Source organism: Aspergillus aculeatus, assembly GCF_001890905.1.
Source record: "Aspergillus aculeatus ATCC 16872 unplaced genomic scaffold ASPACscaffold_21, whole genome shotgun sequence".
In the NCBI taxonomy this organism is placed as follows: domain Eukaryota; kingdom Fungi; phylum Ascomycota; class Eurotiomycetes; order Eurotiales; family Aspergillaceae; genus Aspergillus; species Aspergillus aculeatus.
The window spans coordinates 496,281-512,371 of NW_017962996.1; the positions used below are offsets into that span (position 1 = coordinate 496,281).

The following is a 16,091-nucleotide window of genomic DNA, read 5'->3' on the forward strand; positions in this document are numbered from 1 at the left end:
TACGTACGTACGTTCTTCTTCTTCTTCTCTCTCTCTCTCTCTCTCTCTCTCTCTCTCTCTCTCTCTCTCTCTCTCTCTCTCTCTCTTTCTTTCTCTCTCTTTCTCTCTCCCTCCCTGACTTGTGGCTTTTCTATAGCTTTGATTTCTTGCGCCGATGATGGGTGGTCGAAACGGTGGGAGCGTGGCAAAAAGAGGCGTGCTCAGTGTTATTAGTATTTTTTTATCCTTCCTAATTCCCACAAAATGAGATACTCGTAATTGCTTCAATACCGCAACGCCGGCAGTATCAACCTTCCTATCTGGGCAAGTGGGCCTCAAACCCACGAAAGTTGGTCTTCTCACGTGATTCAACCGCATCTCCCGAAAAAGTTTCTTACCCTCGATTCGCGTGCAGTTCTCTTTCTTTTTGCTTCGTCAACATTCACCTCTACTTGCTTCACCCTCCCCCTCCCTCCCCCCCTCCCGGTCAATTGGACCTCCCTTGTCTCATTTCCGCATTCATTGACCTCATCTTACCTACTTCTTCTCCTCTGGTCCTCTTTCATCCCCTTGTCTCATTGTCTAGCACAAATACACACCAAGATGGCTCAACGAATACCGAACCACCTGGTCTCTAACTCCCTTCTCCCCTACCTCTCCTCGTCCCCCTCCACCTCTCTCTTCAGACTCACTACCGCATACACATCTTCTTCCCTCACAAATGCCTCGCGGCCCGCTTCCCGCTCCTTTTCTACCACAAGACCTTCACAAACCAAGCTTCGCAGAGAAATGATCAGATGGCTTCGCGGGAAAGGGTCCGAACTACAACATCACATTCCTGGCGAAACCAACTACCTCACACATACTAACAAGCCTTTTCCCGGAAACCCTCTCTACCGCAGCGACCCCATACTTAGCGAGGACCTGCGCAACGAGATTCATCATCAGGTGACCGTTCAGAACAAGAGCGTGCGGGCTGTGAGTGTCCAGTATGGCGTGGATATGAGGAGAGTAGCTGCGGTGGTTCGACTGGTCGAGCTGGAGAATCAAATGAAAGAACAAGTATGGCTTGCCCCCTGCTCTTCCCTTCTACACTTGCTCCCGCCTCCCCTTTAAAACGCCTTTCGGATGCAATGATGAGACAATTATAAAATCGATTAGTCTTTATGACCCAGTCTCTGGGCATGATTACAACGCCTTTAAATCTGACATGCATCAAATACCCCTGCTCCTGGAGTTAATTTTGTCGACGCTGTCTCTTTTCTCTCCTAGCAAAGCTAACGCGTTGTTCACCAGGGCAAATCCCTTGCACTCCCCTACGCGCGTGCCATTCATGAAATGGTTCCCGTCACCCACCTCCCGGAACCTGAGGAAAAACGGAAGTCACACGAAACCATTAATGATCTGCCGGTTCACCGCTTAACCGACCCTCAAATCTTCTACCCTGTCTCCGAGTCTCGGCAATTCAACCGGATTGACGCTGGCCGCGTGTTCTCTGCTGCCCCTGCTATGATCAACAAGCATGCCAAACGGCTTGAAGCCAATCCCGACGAGACTATCCGCAGGATCACTCAGGAGAGTCCTGCCAATATTGAGAAGGTCGGCAAGGGTGACGAAGAGCACCAGGTCCTTTTGCCTGCGGACGCTCGTATCCCTCACCCTCACATGATCACTCATGAGCGCAATCGCTTGACCATCGGTAAAACTGAGCCCGCCGAGGTCCGTCAGAAGTACCGGGAGCGTCTCGAACAGGAGACCCAGGTAGAGCTGCAGCGCAAGGAACGAGCCCAGCAGCGCCTGGAGATGATAACCCAGAAGGTCCAGCCCGAGAACTCCCGGTTCGAGTTCCGCTTCACAGATGTGGTCGTCAGCCGGGAAACCACAGGTCTCACTGGCCGGGGTCACAAGGCTCCTGGTCGCCGCTATGGTGTTCCCAGCTATGATCGGAAGAAGGGCCAGGCCAAGATCCCCTCTCGCGTGGAGGTCTAACCCCCTTCTCGATCCTTCTCTTTCTCCCTCTCTCTTTTCTACTTTTCGCGAGGTTCTTCTCACCTCAGTGAGGTCTTCGAGAACGAACATTGTATGGATGTTATCGGTATGCCAATGATGGGTCTGGGTTGCTTTCCCCTGCTGAACTGTATTATACGGGCGTGTAATTCCTCTATTCTTGTGGTCCTTCTAGCTTTGCTTATGTGTGTGCCGGTTCCTTGGTTTTCTTTTCTCCGCCCCAGGATGGGATGGATCTATTTTAACAGATTCCCCTTCAGCCGGAGTATTGTATTTATACACTTCTCTTTTTACCTTTCTTTCAGATCCTCTGGCCACTACCTACCTATCTATTCACCAGTGCAGAGGACCTTCATCCCAGGTTCTCATGCTAGAGATACAACCAACCAATCAACATAACAACAACATGATTATAAATCTAGAGTTGAAACGTCCTATGATCATTCCTTTTTTTTACTATTGTTTTCTTCGTAGAGAACTTATGACAGCTGTCTATGAAGCTATATTCGTCTCGGATTGAGCCACACAAGTTGGGCAGAGGGCCTACTTCACCCGAGACAAATCCAATCTCCCCCTAACTTCTCAACCCCATACACAAACTCAGCACAGAAAACCGAACAAGATTCAAGAATTATATGAAGGTTATATATTTGTGTATGTATATGACAATTGTACTGTACTGTGTAGTTGTACTGCACCCTAGTGGATGACGAGAGAAGAAAAGGAGGGGCGGTGGGGGACAAGAAAATGTGGAAGCAGAGAGACATAGGTTTCCACAAGAAAATGAAAAAGCTTTCTCCATTCGTGTGCGGGAGAATAGTCGTTCCTGTCGCATGCTTGATTCATCAGAATTGACAAGGGCAGTCTGACGTGCAGTATGCAATAGAACGGGCTGTTCTCCGGAGAGACTTCAAAAAAATTCCAAGACAAGATGAAAAGGTGAAAGGGAAGTAAGCGGGGACGCCCCGGTCCAGACATACATAAGGAAAAGAAAATAAGAATGGGAGACCAGACCAAAAAGAGAAGGAGCATTTGAGATAGCCAGATGAACGTGATACTGATTAAGCAAGCAAGCAAGCAGGCCAAGACTAGAACTGAAAAAAAAAAAAAAAAAAAAAAAAAATCATCGAGCTGAGCAATAAAGGGCTATGCTGGGTATCCATGGGAAGAGACACACAAAGTCGCGGGGAAACTAACAGGCCACCGGATGGGGGGCTGCGGGGGCGGAGACAACGAAGTTAGCAGGCAGCAGATTGCAGTGAAGCGAAATAAACACCATATGCACACCAGCTGTTTGCGCCAGGGGCTGGCGTGAGGGAAGACAAAGAGTTAAAGGTGAGTGGGTGGGTGCGTTTGTTTGAGAGGAGGATGTTGCGGGAAATGGAGGAGAGTTCCTTTAACGAATATTCAAAGTGCGTCTGCATCAGCTGGGATACCTGGGACTGGGACAGATGTCACCGGGCTGCTTGGCGAATCCAGTCCCTCTCCGCTCCCACTTCCGGAAGAATCCTCCGGGGTCACATCAATGAGTTGGGGCAGATGGAGGGCCTTGCGCTCCTTCTTGCCATTCTGGCTGAGCACCGAAGACGGCGAGGGAGTGATACTCGGGGACGGTTTCTTCGAGGCTGTCTCGGGTCCGGTCTGCATGGGGCTTGTATGACCTTCCGCCGTTGGGAAGTAGCAGGTATCATTGGCGTAGCCACGCCACTTGCGCCAGCCCTCGAAGTCGATCAGAGCTTGCATGCATCCCCATTCCGTGACCTTCTGCTGCAACCATTCAAACCGCACAGGCTGTGAAGAGATAGCTATAAGTAAAGGGTTAAGTCATAAGAAGTTAAACAACATACCTTGGTCAAGAAGTCATTGCAGCCAGCCGCCAGGGCTTCATGACGATCACTCTGCAAGCTGCTCGCCGTCAACGCCACGATAATGACCGGGCTTTTGAATAGAGACAAGTCATGTAACGTGTCTTCTTCATTCAGGGGATCACTGTTGCCTGTAATAGCTAGCGGTGAGGTCACACTAGCCGTGGCCGCACTAGCCCGTCCATCGGCGGTCTTGGGGAACACGCCAATGCCGTTCAGCCGCTCCAGTCGCCGAATCTCCTTCGTTGCATCTAATCCATTCATGACGGGCAATTGAATATCCATCAAGACCAAGTGGAAACCGCCCTGTCGCCATTTCTTCACAGCCTCTGCGCCGTTTGCAGCGCACTTCCAACGCACACTCAGACGCTTCATGAACGCTTCCAAAAGCCTTTGATTGATGTTGTTGTCCTCAACGATCAACACGTTGATCGGTGGCACCGTGCCCTCAATGAGACCACCAAAGGCGCCACTCAATGACTGCGTCGCACTCGGTTTCTTTGGCTTGGCGGACGACGCAGACGGACGGGGCCGCGGAGAAGCTCCACGTGCAGGAGGTGTAAGCGACTTGGCCTGGGGCGACTCCGGGGGAGGACCGGGCGGAGTGGGAATGGAAGGCACCGGCTGGGACGATAGAGGTCCTGGGACACCGTTGGGGTCTAGCAGAAACGTAAGCGGGCGTGTCGTGGGAGAGAGGCAAAGCCTAAGATGGTGATGTGTTCAAGAGGGCACAAACCTTTCGGGGCCGTCACCTGGCCTAGCATCGTAGGAGAGTTTGTAGTATGGCGAGTAAGTGGTGGCCGACGCGGGTGTCGATTCCCTCGGCTTCCCGGCGAAGGCAGTGGCGGGGCCATACCTGTGGTGAGGATTGATATTGACGGGGCGGGATGAGCGTTGACACTGGCAGAGGAGTTGTTTGGATGTGATGGCGGTGTGGGAACAGTGGGATTTGCTGGCATGAGAGGGAAGTAGTCGCCATGCTCGCCGGGCTCGGACTGGTTATAGTAGACTTGAGGGCGCGGGGACGGTTTGGGTGTGCGTCTCTGAGGTATGTCGATAATAAGAGCCTCCTCAATGACTTGCCCTCCGGGATAGTAGGTGTCCACCACGTTCATCAATGACTCCTCTGGGCTCAGGATCCGATCGGGGGTCGTTTGTCGATTGGAGCCCTCTCGGGGTGAGATCCGGATGACGATATCGGGCGCATCGAAAGTCTTGCCCAGGGAGTTGGCATACTTGTTGATCACCTGGTCTCGCAGCTCGTCCACCACGAAGTCATCCGTGGTGGGGACCAGAGTGGCCGACCCACCTGGCCGCTTGACCCAGATCTTGCGAACCATGCCTGTGCCGTACGTATTGAAGCGACCGTTGTCAAATCCGTCAGGTTCACCCGTGGGTCCCGAATCCAGCAGGCTGTTAATCAGATGTTGGTGCGACGGCGCAAGCAGTGACTGACGGCGAGAACCAAGACTTGGACGCTTCGGGAACGGTGCGGGTGTCGTTGAAGTTACGACCTGGTAGGTTGTGGATTCTCCGGACGGATTTTCCGCAACTGCATCTAAGACGGGTAATTGAGGTTCAACGGCCGCAGACCCCAGGCGTTCCAGGCCCAGATTGTTGAAAGCAAGCTGGAAAGACGGGGCGTTGGCGCGACCGGCACTTGGAGGAGGAGGGGTTGGTATCGGCGAGGGTAGGCGATCGGGGGCGAGACTCGTTGTTGGTGGGGGGTGACCGTGCTCAGAACACAAGCTTGAGTTGGGACGTTTGCTGGATGATGAGGTGCGAGCGACAGGCTTGCGCTGCAGCGGGAGTCGGGGTGCACTGGAAGATGCAGCGCCCGTTTGCTGGATGGCCGACGGTCGATTCTCTTCGCGCTGCTCTTCGACCGTATCTTCTGGTCGGGGCTTTGCGGATGGAGTGTCGTCGAGAGGACCGTCGAGAGGACCGTCGAGCTGTCCTCGGCTGGAGGTCGGGACCGGTGAGCGGGAAATGTCGCCCACAGCGGCAGAAGCTAAGGAATCACCGTGCTCCGAAGCAACCGGGTGGCTGGGAGGACGGCCGTCGTCGGGAGAAGGTCGAGACAGATTCTGGCAGGAGTGTGCGCGGCGGGCTGTTTGGTGATCGGCGGACGGAGAAACGTTAACCGATGGGTCCTGCAGCTGTCCGTTGTCGGTGACGGAAGTGACGGGGTTGTCACGATGGCGGAAATCGTGGGGGAGAGATGATGGAGTCGGAGGACTACCGTTGCCGTGGTTGTGGTCGTGGTCGTGGTCGTGGTCGTGGGAATGAGGGGGAAGGGGATCGTGGTGGGAGAAGCTGGAGCTGAAGTTGCAGTCGTCGCTGGACCCAGCAGATCCATCATCGGCGCTGGCGGTGGTAGTCAGAGCGGTGGTGGCGGCGGCCGGAACGGAGGATGTCGACGATCGCCGCCAGAGCTTCGCCTTCAATCGAAGCCACCGACGGTCAGGCATGACGCGTTGGAGCAATAGCTGCAGAGAGTTGTAAAGGAGTGACAAGACATAGGATGGTAAAGAAGAAATTTTGAAGGTTTCCTCTAATTGACTCCGTACAAGGCGTAGAAGGTGCCCGACGCCGTTAGAGGAGGGCCAGGCACAACAAATCTTCGGCCGGGAAGGAAAAGGGAATTTAAGAGTAGAAAAGGAAGCAATCAGAAGAAAAGAACCCAGCTCCGATAAAAGATCGATGATCTGAAACACCCACGCTAGAGCCCAGGAAAAAAGCAAATAAAAGAATGAATGTACAGCTGATGTGGTTGAATGAAGGAACAGACCCTGAAAGGTCACCGCGTCCCCTGCCGGTTCAGTTGGCATACAAGCATCAATGAGGGCGAGGAGTTACAAGGCACAGAAGTGAAGCCACTCGTCATGACTTAAGGACAGAGAGAAATGGAACAGAGAGAAACTTGAACGTAATCATGAAGTAAAGAAAAAGAAAAAGAGAAATAGGAGTAGCAGAAGCTGTCTGCCAATGACCAGTCAATGAGGCACGACAGATTGCCGCTCTAGTCGATTATCGGATTAGCCTGCGATCTCTGCTGGCAAAAAAGAGAAAAAAAGATAAGCAAAAGTGGCACGATCAACGAAGTGGCAAACAGAATAACAGCCTCAAGAATAAAATTTCAAAAGGTTTTAACATTGAGAGGCTGTGACTTTGGAGATGTCATGTTTGTGGTTGTGTTTGGAGAGAGAGGGGGAAGCGGAAGGGGAGGGGAGGATGGAGAGAGGGGAAGAAGAAGAAGGAAAGTGAAGCAAATGTCAAAGTCAAGACCCAATGTCAGGATGTCATGATTAGGGGGATATAGCCTACCAGTCAATTTGAAATAGATTATTATGACCGTTGCAGGAACAATCGGATCGAGGGAAATAATGTTGTTATTAAAAATAAAAAACCAATTTCCTCACCACGCTTGGGCCCGACAGAGCGCCGGGCTTCGAACGGTTTAATAAGGATGTGAGAATGAGGGAGTGACCGTCGGTCTCATGCACGCTGTGTTGGCATTGCCTTCCAATTCATCGATCGGTCTGTCAATACATTTACATGCATGCACTTGCAGACAGACATCTGCATCGCTTTCTTACCGGCCGAAACTCTCGATCGTTCATCCGAGCCTTTTTGCTTCTACACCGAAGGCAGTCAGTCGCAGAACTACTTTTCTACGAGTTCAACTGGACCATGTATAGGTTCTTTCTTGTATCAGTCATTGTTCAATACTATGAGAGAATTCGGGCATTGAATAGATATCCGAATCCCTCCCTCCCCACAACACAATCATATATCTTTCTCTTCCTTCCTCAAAGTCCCAGTGAAAAATAATATCATCCCGCAATATATATGCTTCTTGGATTCATCAACAGGGAACCACATCTCAACCACTCCCACTCTCTCGACTCTCCGCCGTGCCACCAACAGGACCCTTCAAATTCTCCGGGTCAGAGGCACCCAAGCACCTCGACCGTTCTCCAAGCACCTCATCAATGCTCCTGCCCGTGGCCTTCGCCTCCCTCCGCGCGGCGCGATATCGAATCCGCCAAACAATGTGGCTCGCATAGATCCCACCTTCCAGGACGACGCTTTCCCATTTCACCCATCAAAGTCAGTAATCAGTACGCATTTTCCAACATCTCAGCCCAACTTTCCCCACAACTTACACAACAATGTACATGATCCCCCCAAGAATATCGAAGGAACCCTGCGCCGCTGCCTGAAGTCAGCCATCATTTCGAACAATCAACCATCCTCAGGGCTATAATCGCGCGCTTCCCAAAGAAAAGGAACGACCCTACCCAATGCAAAGAGGGAAAACAGTCCTCCCAAAGTGTCGATAGACAGGAAGACCCAATCTAGAAAAAACGGGGTTAGACATATCTCGCCCATGCCTGCCTCCCACCCTTCAGGGTATGTGTGAAAAGGCTCACTAAATCCGACCACGCGGCCATCTCGCTTCCAGAGCTCAAAATACGGCGGGACGAGCCCCAGTCCCAACAGGATGGCGGCCACGATGCCGACGATCAGGTCGGGCCAGGTGACTCCCTTGTTGTAGGGGATCTGTTGTTGGAATCCATTAGCGCAAGATGTCAGTTTGTTGTTGTCAAGGCCCATTCGGGGGTCCACGTGCTCTGAGCGTGAGGATCAAAAGGGCCTCTATCCCGCCAAACAGGACCGCAGCGCCGACAACCACTCCCGTAGCTGCGCGGCGACTGTATTGGCTGCAATACCAGGCCGAGTCAGACGGATTGGTTGATCAATAGATAAAGACCCGGAGCCGCTTACTGGCCGTAATACAGAACCTGACCCCAGCTCACAAGAGAGAAGAACCCGAATATCTGGGGTTGGATTTGTAGCGGGATATTCACTCCCTGCAGGATCATATAGGCTCCCATGGGGACTGCACCTGCACCGATGTCATTAGCATTTTTCTGGAACACTAGCGAGAAAAAGGGCCATAGAGGAATCCTAACGTACAAGCAGCCCAGAGAAACATCATCAACGGTGGAAGCCCATCGGTCTTCTTCTGTTTCCAATTATACCAGATTTGCGGAATCAGTTGAATGCACCAGAGCACCGTCCCAATGGTGCCCAGGACGTTCGAGGCCACCGTGACATTGCCGTCTCCAGCCATCGAGATGCCCGGCGGATGCACTGCAACCGCTGACGTAGGAGTATAAGAGACTTTTTAAAGGATCCGAAGTATAATCACAGCAGTTTGACCCGCAAAAAATGTAGGATAGATAGCAATTTAAAAAGCGGGAAACCCCTCTGCAGACAGCTTTTATACACTTGAGCCAAGCACATCATGGTCGTCATGGAATTTCCTTTTTGCTCCAGGGATGCTCCACTAATTTCGTAAACTATAGATATGACTAGCGATCCTCAACGGCTAGAGTCATGGTGAAAGGGTCAAGATAAAGTCGGACCCTGAGGAAGACTTGCCATCATCCACTGGTTCGGGGAACGAAGCCCGTCATTGGAAGAGCGGGCGATGGAGCGGCAGCGGAACTAGGACCGAATTGGTCAATGAGATGAGAAATCCCCGCCAGTATAAGTTAGTCGGATCAACTTCCATGCAAAACACATAATCAACCAGCTCCCAAACAAGGTCGACACCAAGTATAAATCGAGCCGAACGCCAGTCAACACGATAATTGCAATGGATCACGAGCTTTGCTCGTGGCTGACTCCCCATGATCGGCTGGTGGAAAACTTGTTGCTTGCAGTTGAGAACCACGGCCTATGCGGTGGTTAGAATACTACTCGAAGTCCGGCTGAGTTCGCATGAATCAGAGAATGAATAGAACAAGTACAACCCTGCAAGCCGTCAGAGCGGGCGACAAATTCTACTGATTCATCAGCCAAATAAGTAATCGTCAGTTGTGCGCCTGCCTGCCCCGAGGCGACATACAAAGAAAACCTTCCTTGAGAATATACAATGTGAAAGTTCATTGAAATGTATAAGAAACAGAGCACTGTCTTGAGAACAACATCCACATCTAGTGATATGAGCAAGGAAATACACCAGCATAGTGCCATTTGACAGACGGTTGGGCACTAGATGCTCGCTCCGAGCAATGAGAATCACATACATATAAAACAGGGAATGGGATGTGTCTTGGAAAAATGTCCAAACAATAGCAGGTAACCAAAAAAAAAACCATCAAGACATAAACATTCACAAACCGGATTCGCGCCGAGTGATACAACTCGAAGGGTATCAAAACAAAAAGATCTCTTTTTCTTCTCGCGACGGGCCAAGAAGGCGAGAATCAGACCAGGAAAGAGCAGAAAGAAAGGACGTTACACCGTGACGGACCCCATGCCGAGCTAACACGATCATATAGTCGACTGATGACACAGATGGATCACAGCAAAATCAAATAGTTGGATGGAGCAATACCGGTGTCTCCATTGGCTTTTCTAGCCTGCCACCATCTTCCACTGACGTCAGATACCTCCAGAATCTCGTGCTTGGTGAAGCTGATCTCGTTGGCGTCTTCCGGGTTGGCCTCGTAAGAGTAGATAGCCTTCGCGCGGTACGGATACTCGGTCGGTTGCGGAACTTCATCGGGAGGCACACCACTGCCGGGCGGGGCAAGATTCGTTGCTGACGGGTTGCCGAAGCGGGGCTGCGAGGTGCGGTGTTCCGACCCGGGGGCTCCACCATGATAGCCCGAGACAGGTGACGAGGTTTCGAAGCCATTGAGCTGAGCAGAAGTGTACATCTGAGGTGGCTGGCTCGACGTCGTTTCGGGTCGATTTCCGAATGCGGTGGACATAGGTCTGCTGTTGCCGTACGAACCAGCGCCTTCCTTTTGAAGGGCGAATGAATCGATAAAACCACGGTGAGAAGCCTGCGGGCTCGATCCGAAATAGAATATCCAGATAATCTATTGCCATCGTAAGTATATGATTGCGCCGAGGAGATTGCTATAAATATGTGGGAAGAAATGACGCACGATCACCATGGACAGAAGGATGAAGCCTGCACCCGCGGCTTGCGACGCTGCATTACTCGAATAAACAAGCGAGTTTACCGAGATTGTAGAGAAGACGAGACCAGCGGACAGGTAGCCCACAATCTAGAAGCAATCAGCCTGAGAGATTTCCATAAGCAGAGACCAGAGTGTCATACCGCGATGTTATAGACCACGCCTGTATCCGTTCCAAACACGAGAGCCATCCCGACAATGATGCAGAACCCATACGCCAAGGCCCACCATGAATAAGTGGGATAGCCCCCATGGATTCCAGTGATTATCGAGGAAATGAATGCGATCAACCACGCTAACTAAGCGATTGAACCCAATTAGCCGGTGTCCGCGGAAGACTGGCCTCACGGGGCTGGAATACGTACGACGGAGATGGAAGTAGTGGCAAGCGCGAACGGGTCGCCAAGAATATTGCTGGCTCTAAAGCGCACCATCTTGCGAGCGGGCTCTGGATATAGGTGTGGTTTGTGAAGCGATGGTGAGTGGGTAGAGTATGCCACCATGAATGTGGTTCAGAGTCGCAAAGAATTTATATGGGGGTCGTCGGAACGATGATTTGTTGTTCACAAGGCGATGCGATGTGGCTTATGACCTCACGTTCATTGGTGGTATGCGGAGCAGCGACGGCAGGTCCCCTTTGCTGTGATTCGTAACGAGAAAGAGAAAGTGGAATGCGAACACGCGAAATGACGATCGTAGATTGCGGCAATGAGAGCGCGGATATAGGGATGGGACTACAGCGCAGTCAGCCAGCTTGGAAGAGGACGAACGTGAGCGTCGAGAGAATCATGCAAGCCAATCGATCGGCAACGGTCGGAGGACATGTTGAGGCACGACAACAACACGAACCATCCCAGGCCAAGTCATGCAGAAAGGAAAAACGAGCAGCCGACATGAGGGTAGGTAGGAGAGTTTTAAAAAAAGATTAAAGGCAAATCACAATTTAATGAGTGCCCGGCAGGGGTGATGCATTACATACTTCTGAGACAGACCAAGTAAAATGAGGGTCGAACGATGCGGCTGGCGATCAGGATAGGGACACAATTGACACGAACAGTCTTGAAACAGGCGGAGTATTGACCCAGAGAGCGACGTGAGGAAGGGTCCTCTGAAGAGGCTGGGGTCAATGAGTCGTGGGAAGGAAGTCCAACGAGGAACACCCCTTGCAGAGGATGAACGAGAAAGAGCAGCACCAGGCTGTAGAAGAAAAGGATAAGTATGAAACGTTAATGCCCGAACAAGATGAACGGACAGGAAAGATGGACAGAGAAAAGACGAAAGAAAGTGAAGAGAGATTGAATGAGGGGAACTGAGGTTCAAACGAATGAATGAGTTGAAGGGAGGGAGGGGGAGGGGAATCCAAAGGAGAGAGGAGAGACGCGGGAGAGGAAGATGAGAAAGAGAGAAGAGATAGAACCAGCTTGAAGCCCGGGGGGCCTGGAGCCGTGGAGAGAAAGAAGGAGAGCTAAAGGTGGGAAAGTTTAGTACAGTTGCCCAGTTGGTCAGTTAGCCGTTGTTGGTCGACTGATTTCCAAGTGTGGTGATGGGACTTGAATGGAGACCTGAAGGAAAAGGAGAGGGACCCAGAAAGACAATGGAGGTGTAGGTAAGATAGGTAGGTAGGCAGTAGAGGACTCAGCGACACAGACACGAAGAGAGAGCGATAGACACTTAGACAGACCAGACTCCAGGTGCAGGCTGCGTGTTAACAGGTCGATTCTGGAATAGTGTCCATTAGTACATCAGTTAGTTGTTGTTATAACTTGTACCTGACTAGGTGAACTTCCTGAAGGGACGGATGGGGAGGGGCGGCTTTGACTGCTGGAGCGGCAGAGAAACAGCCAATGACTGGCAGGAGTTCATCTGACTGGCCCCATTTTCATCACCACCTCAGGCATTCAACCACCAGACTCAGGCTTCTCCTGGTTCCACGCGAACCGTGAACCGCAAGGACAAGAGAAGAAAATATGAGTAAGACAGGCACACAGACTGCATACTCTACACAGTACAGTCCGTAGACTGCAGCCCATTTTGGCCCCTCTTCAAGAACGGTTAGTGTATGTGTGTGTCTCTTGAAAGCCCGTGACTCGTGCAGTCGATTTATTGCTACTATTCTTATGCCTACGTACCACTATCCAGTCTCCAGTATCCACAGTCTGACTGCTAACAGGTACCTTTAGTTCGCATGGCTTCATTGTTGACGAAACAATCTCAGTCAGCAGCAGTCCATCCAGCCATTCACAAATAGCCAGAACCTGTCCAAAATCCGGTACCAGTCCGATCCAATGGTCCATGGTTCAATCAAATTTCGTCCTCCCCTTTCCAAATCCAAATCAAATCAGAATATCCGGACCGTAATTACACACGTAATAATAAGCCGGATGAGAGAAGATCGAAAAGTCGACTGGGAATCGAGGCCTGTCAAAGAGAGGAGAGGAGGGGGGGGGGCGATCCTGTCAGAAAATGAAAAAAAGGGCTCCGTAATTGCCCACGCTTCTCAAACGAAGATCGATGCACATTCCTACAAAAAATGGGTCCCTCTAATCCCACTTGGGAGGGAGGGAAAAGGCCCCGGCACGACGCACGCAACGCAACGCCCATTGTTTTTTTTTCTTCTTTCTTTTTTTTCTTTTCTTTGCCCCTCTCACGGTCTCACGCCTTTTCTTTTTTAGGACTAAAGTAGCCACGCGAGCGGATTCCAATCGCAAGGTACAGGACTCACGGCAGACCGTCTGGCCCCTTTGAGGCTGAGGTTCAACCTGTGGCTTGATGACCAAGACATGAAACACGCACGCATGCTCTCTAGGGCTGCTGGCTCCTCAATCCTCCATCCCATCATCTTTGCCTGCCCGGAAATTTCCAGATTTCGGCTCGACTGGAACTTGAGTTTACCGCCATCCCCATCAGTCATAATTTCAAGATGTGAATGGAAGGAGGAAAGTTTGATTTCCCTCTTTTTCCTTCGGCTCACTTCTTGCATACCTACAGCAGCACATTTGTCATGACTGCGATTCTGGCCCGTCTGGTTTGAATTTCGACATAGTTTGTTTATCGGTTTCGACACTCAGCTTATCAGTTGTTGTACTGTGTGTTCCGAAGACGCCGACATGTGCATCAGCCTAATGGGAAGACAACAACTACAGAACATCAACAAGACCATCTCTCTCTGTCCGCCTCAATTCTATATGCGCATAACCGACACTATGGCTCACTCCAAGGTATTCAAGGTACAGAACCGCCAGGCATCCCAACGAACGGAACCGCGATGCCGTCCTGGGAAGGGCAAAAGTCGGACAACGCAAGGCTGAACCTGCAGACACCCTTCCAATATGGCACAGGTTATCCAAAAGAGAGAGAGAAGCATGAACCAAACTCAAAAGTCCAGAGTAAGAAACCGAGAGTGAGACACCGGTTTTCCCCCGTAGATCCCCGAGATTTTTTATTTTCTGATGTGTGGGCTACACCGAGCCAATGCTTGTTGTCAACCCCTCTCCCGTCACAAATGTTGCACAACTGACGGAGCCTCGAGAGCCTGTCATCTTCACTTTCCGGGATGGCCCACCATCAGCCCTGCCTCCCCTCCCTAGTTCGCATTCAAGAACGAGAAGGAGAGAAGGAGTCAAATGAGCCTCGGACAAGACTCGGGGTGGTAAACACTGCAGAGGCAGCAGCGGCAGCAGCAGCACAAACAGCAGCACAACCACTAAATTTGCCTTCCAGGCCTCTCCACCGGTCATCGTTCCACTGACGGCAAGGGTCGAGAGATGAGCGCATGGCAAATTTAAGAATCCCGCACCCGTGGGGGGTCTTAGAATAATGAAAAGACTGCACGCTCGGAAAGTCAATCTTAAACATTTAGTACCGGCCGGCCCTCTCGCCCCGTCCATCAATTCTTTCTTCCGGAATCCGAAAGGAGGGCCGATCCTGATATCTCTCAGAGGCTCGCTCACATTGGGGGAGAGAAGGTCCAGGCCCATGGCATACTATCCTGCCTGCCATGCACCACTCAAAGGCCGCTGCTTGTTCGCCCCCTCTCAAGATTTCGTTGGTCGGTTTCAGCGATGCAATGCATGGAGTGCATGTGGTGCAGTAGAATGCAGTGCAAGCGGCCTAGCTCTCTCGTAGCAAGCAATAGCTTTCTTCTCCTTCCTTCCTAGGCTTTCTCTTCACGAACACAGCATTCACCCTTGATACTCAGTACTCGTAGTAGTAGATGTAGATCCACACAACTTCCCACATGAGACACTCGGGGCTCTAAAGCCTGAGTCCAAAATCCAACACCGAGAAATAAAAAAACCGAAGAGAAACGGACAATGGTATCACAACAGCCCATGGGAAAACGCTAAGAACCCAACACACTCGAAGAAAGAAAACATCAACACCTCCAGCAGCAAAGCGCATCGTGAACAAGCCCATGCTCACAGCTCCTTCTCCCTCCTCTCCCTAACCACCTCTTCCCTTCTCACTTCCCTCTCCACATCCTCGAGTCGCCCCTCCCACTCCGCCCAGCACTCCCCGCCACTGACCAGCGCAACCTCATACCATCGCTGCAGCGCCTTGGCCGACCGGACCCGTAGCTCCGAGATCTGCCGGGCCTGATCCTCTTGGATCTTGGATAGCTGGTCGAGTCGGGGTTGGAGTTGGATCAAGGAGGCCGAGGTCTCCGCGTCGGGGATGGGGAGGTCATTCAATGAGGAGAGGCGGGAGGCGGTTTCGGGAAACGCAGAGGCATAGGACAGAACGACCGAGGCGAGATTTTGGGTGGTCAGATTCTCTGGGAGGGAGCCGGGCGGTGCTGGGCGAAAGAGTTCGGGGAAGCGATCGTCTAGAGTGGTATATCGCGTTAGTGGTTGTGGTTGGTTCCGTTTGTGTATATACGGGGGGAGGGATATGGGAGATAATTTTGAGGAGCGTATTCAAAATAACAAGGCAGTTAGAAAGAGGATTCATCGACATACGTAGACTAAGAACGTCTCTCACGGCAGGGATGTTCCGACTCAGTCGTTCCAAATCCTTCTCAAGGCGAAGGAGCCGACGTGAGATGCTGTCGTCCAGAGAGGCCGGCTTTGCGGGCGGCGTGGGTTCGCCGGTCCAGTTGGCGTCACCGGTGAGGAGGTATGTGAGGCGTCGGAGACGAGTCTCCAGAAGCTCTATAGTGGCGCCAGCCACTGTGTCGTTTTCGAGGGCCATGAGGGAATTGATAGGGATTGTTGACGTGACTTGTGAATTGGATTCT

At 51.6% G+C, this 16,091-nt stretch overlaps 5 protein-coding genes across 5 annotated transcripts; 1 reads left to right on the forward strand and 4 right to left on the reverse strand.

The window, feature by feature from the left end:
* The first annotated feature begins 457 nt into the window (after positions 1 to 457).
* Positions 458 to 2,378, forward strand: ASPACDRAFT_82177 (mitochondrial 37S ribosomal protein mS45). The gene is made up of 2 exons (XM_020206044.1): positions 458 to 1,041; positions 1,276 to 2,378. Exons 1-2 carry the CDS (start codon positions 583 to 585, stop codon positions 1,966 to 1,968), a joined length of 1,152 nt encoding a protein of 383 aa, XP_020051673.1. The 5' UTR covers positions 458 to 582; the 3' UTR covers positions 1,969 to 2,378.
* A 1,069-nt stretch (positions 2,379 to 3,447) lies between these two features.
* ASPACDRAFT_12503 (uncharacterized protein) lies at positions 3,448 to 5,680 on the reverse strand (the record flags this gene model as incomplete). Its single annotated transcript, XM_020196779.1, has 3 exons — positions 3,448 to 3,777; positions 3,834 to 4,510; positions 4,588 to 5,680. Coding segments are annotated over 3 exons (2,100 nt in total), but the record flags the coding sequence as incomplete, so codon positions are not given.
* A 1,696-nt stretch (positions 5,681 to 7,376) lies between these two features.
* ASPACDRAFT_1883657 (PQ-loop repeat-containing protein) lies at positions 7,377 to 8,999 on the reverse strand. The gene is made up of 8 exons (XM_020198340.1): positions 8,835 to 8,999; positions 8,643 to 8,763; positions 8,488 to 8,578; positions 8,288 to 8,417; positions 8,156 to 8,212; positions 8,021 to 8,069; positions 7,840 to 7,942; positions 7,377 to 7,555 (listed from the first exon to the last, which is right to left on the reverse strand). Exons 1-8 carry the CDS (start codon positions 8,989 to 8,991, stop codon positions 7,526 to 7,528), a joined length of 738 nt encoding a protein of 245 aa, XP_020051675.1. The 5' UTR covers positions 8,992 to 8,999; the 3' UTR covers positions 7,377 to 7,525.
* A 1,229-nt stretch (positions 9,000 to 10,228) lies between these two features.
* Positions 10,229 to 11,289, reverse strand: sho1 (osmosensor SHO1; the record flags this gene model as incomplete). Its single annotated transcript, XM_020202982.1, has 4 exons — positions 10,229 to 10,753; positions 10,823 to 10,945; positions 10,999 to 11,154; positions 11,221 to 11,289. The coding sequence occupies 4 exons, from the start codon at positions 11,287 to 11,289 to the stop codon at positions 10,229 to 10,231; spliced, it is 873 nt and encodes a 290-aa protein (XP_020051676.1).
* Positions 11,290 to 15,273: 3,984 nt separating this feature from the next.
* Positions 15,274 to 16,045, reverse strand: ASPACDRAFT_36781 (putative nuclear distribution protein RO10; the record flags this gene model as incomplete). Its single annotated transcript, XM_020200244.1, has 2 exons — positions 15,274 to 15,680; positions 15,814 to 16,045. The coding sequence occupies 2 exons, from the start codon at positions 16,043 to 16,045 to the stop codon at positions 15,274 to 15,276; spliced, it is 639 nt and encodes a 212-aa protein (XP_020051677.1).
* Positions 16,046 to 16,091: the final 46 nt, after the last annotated feature.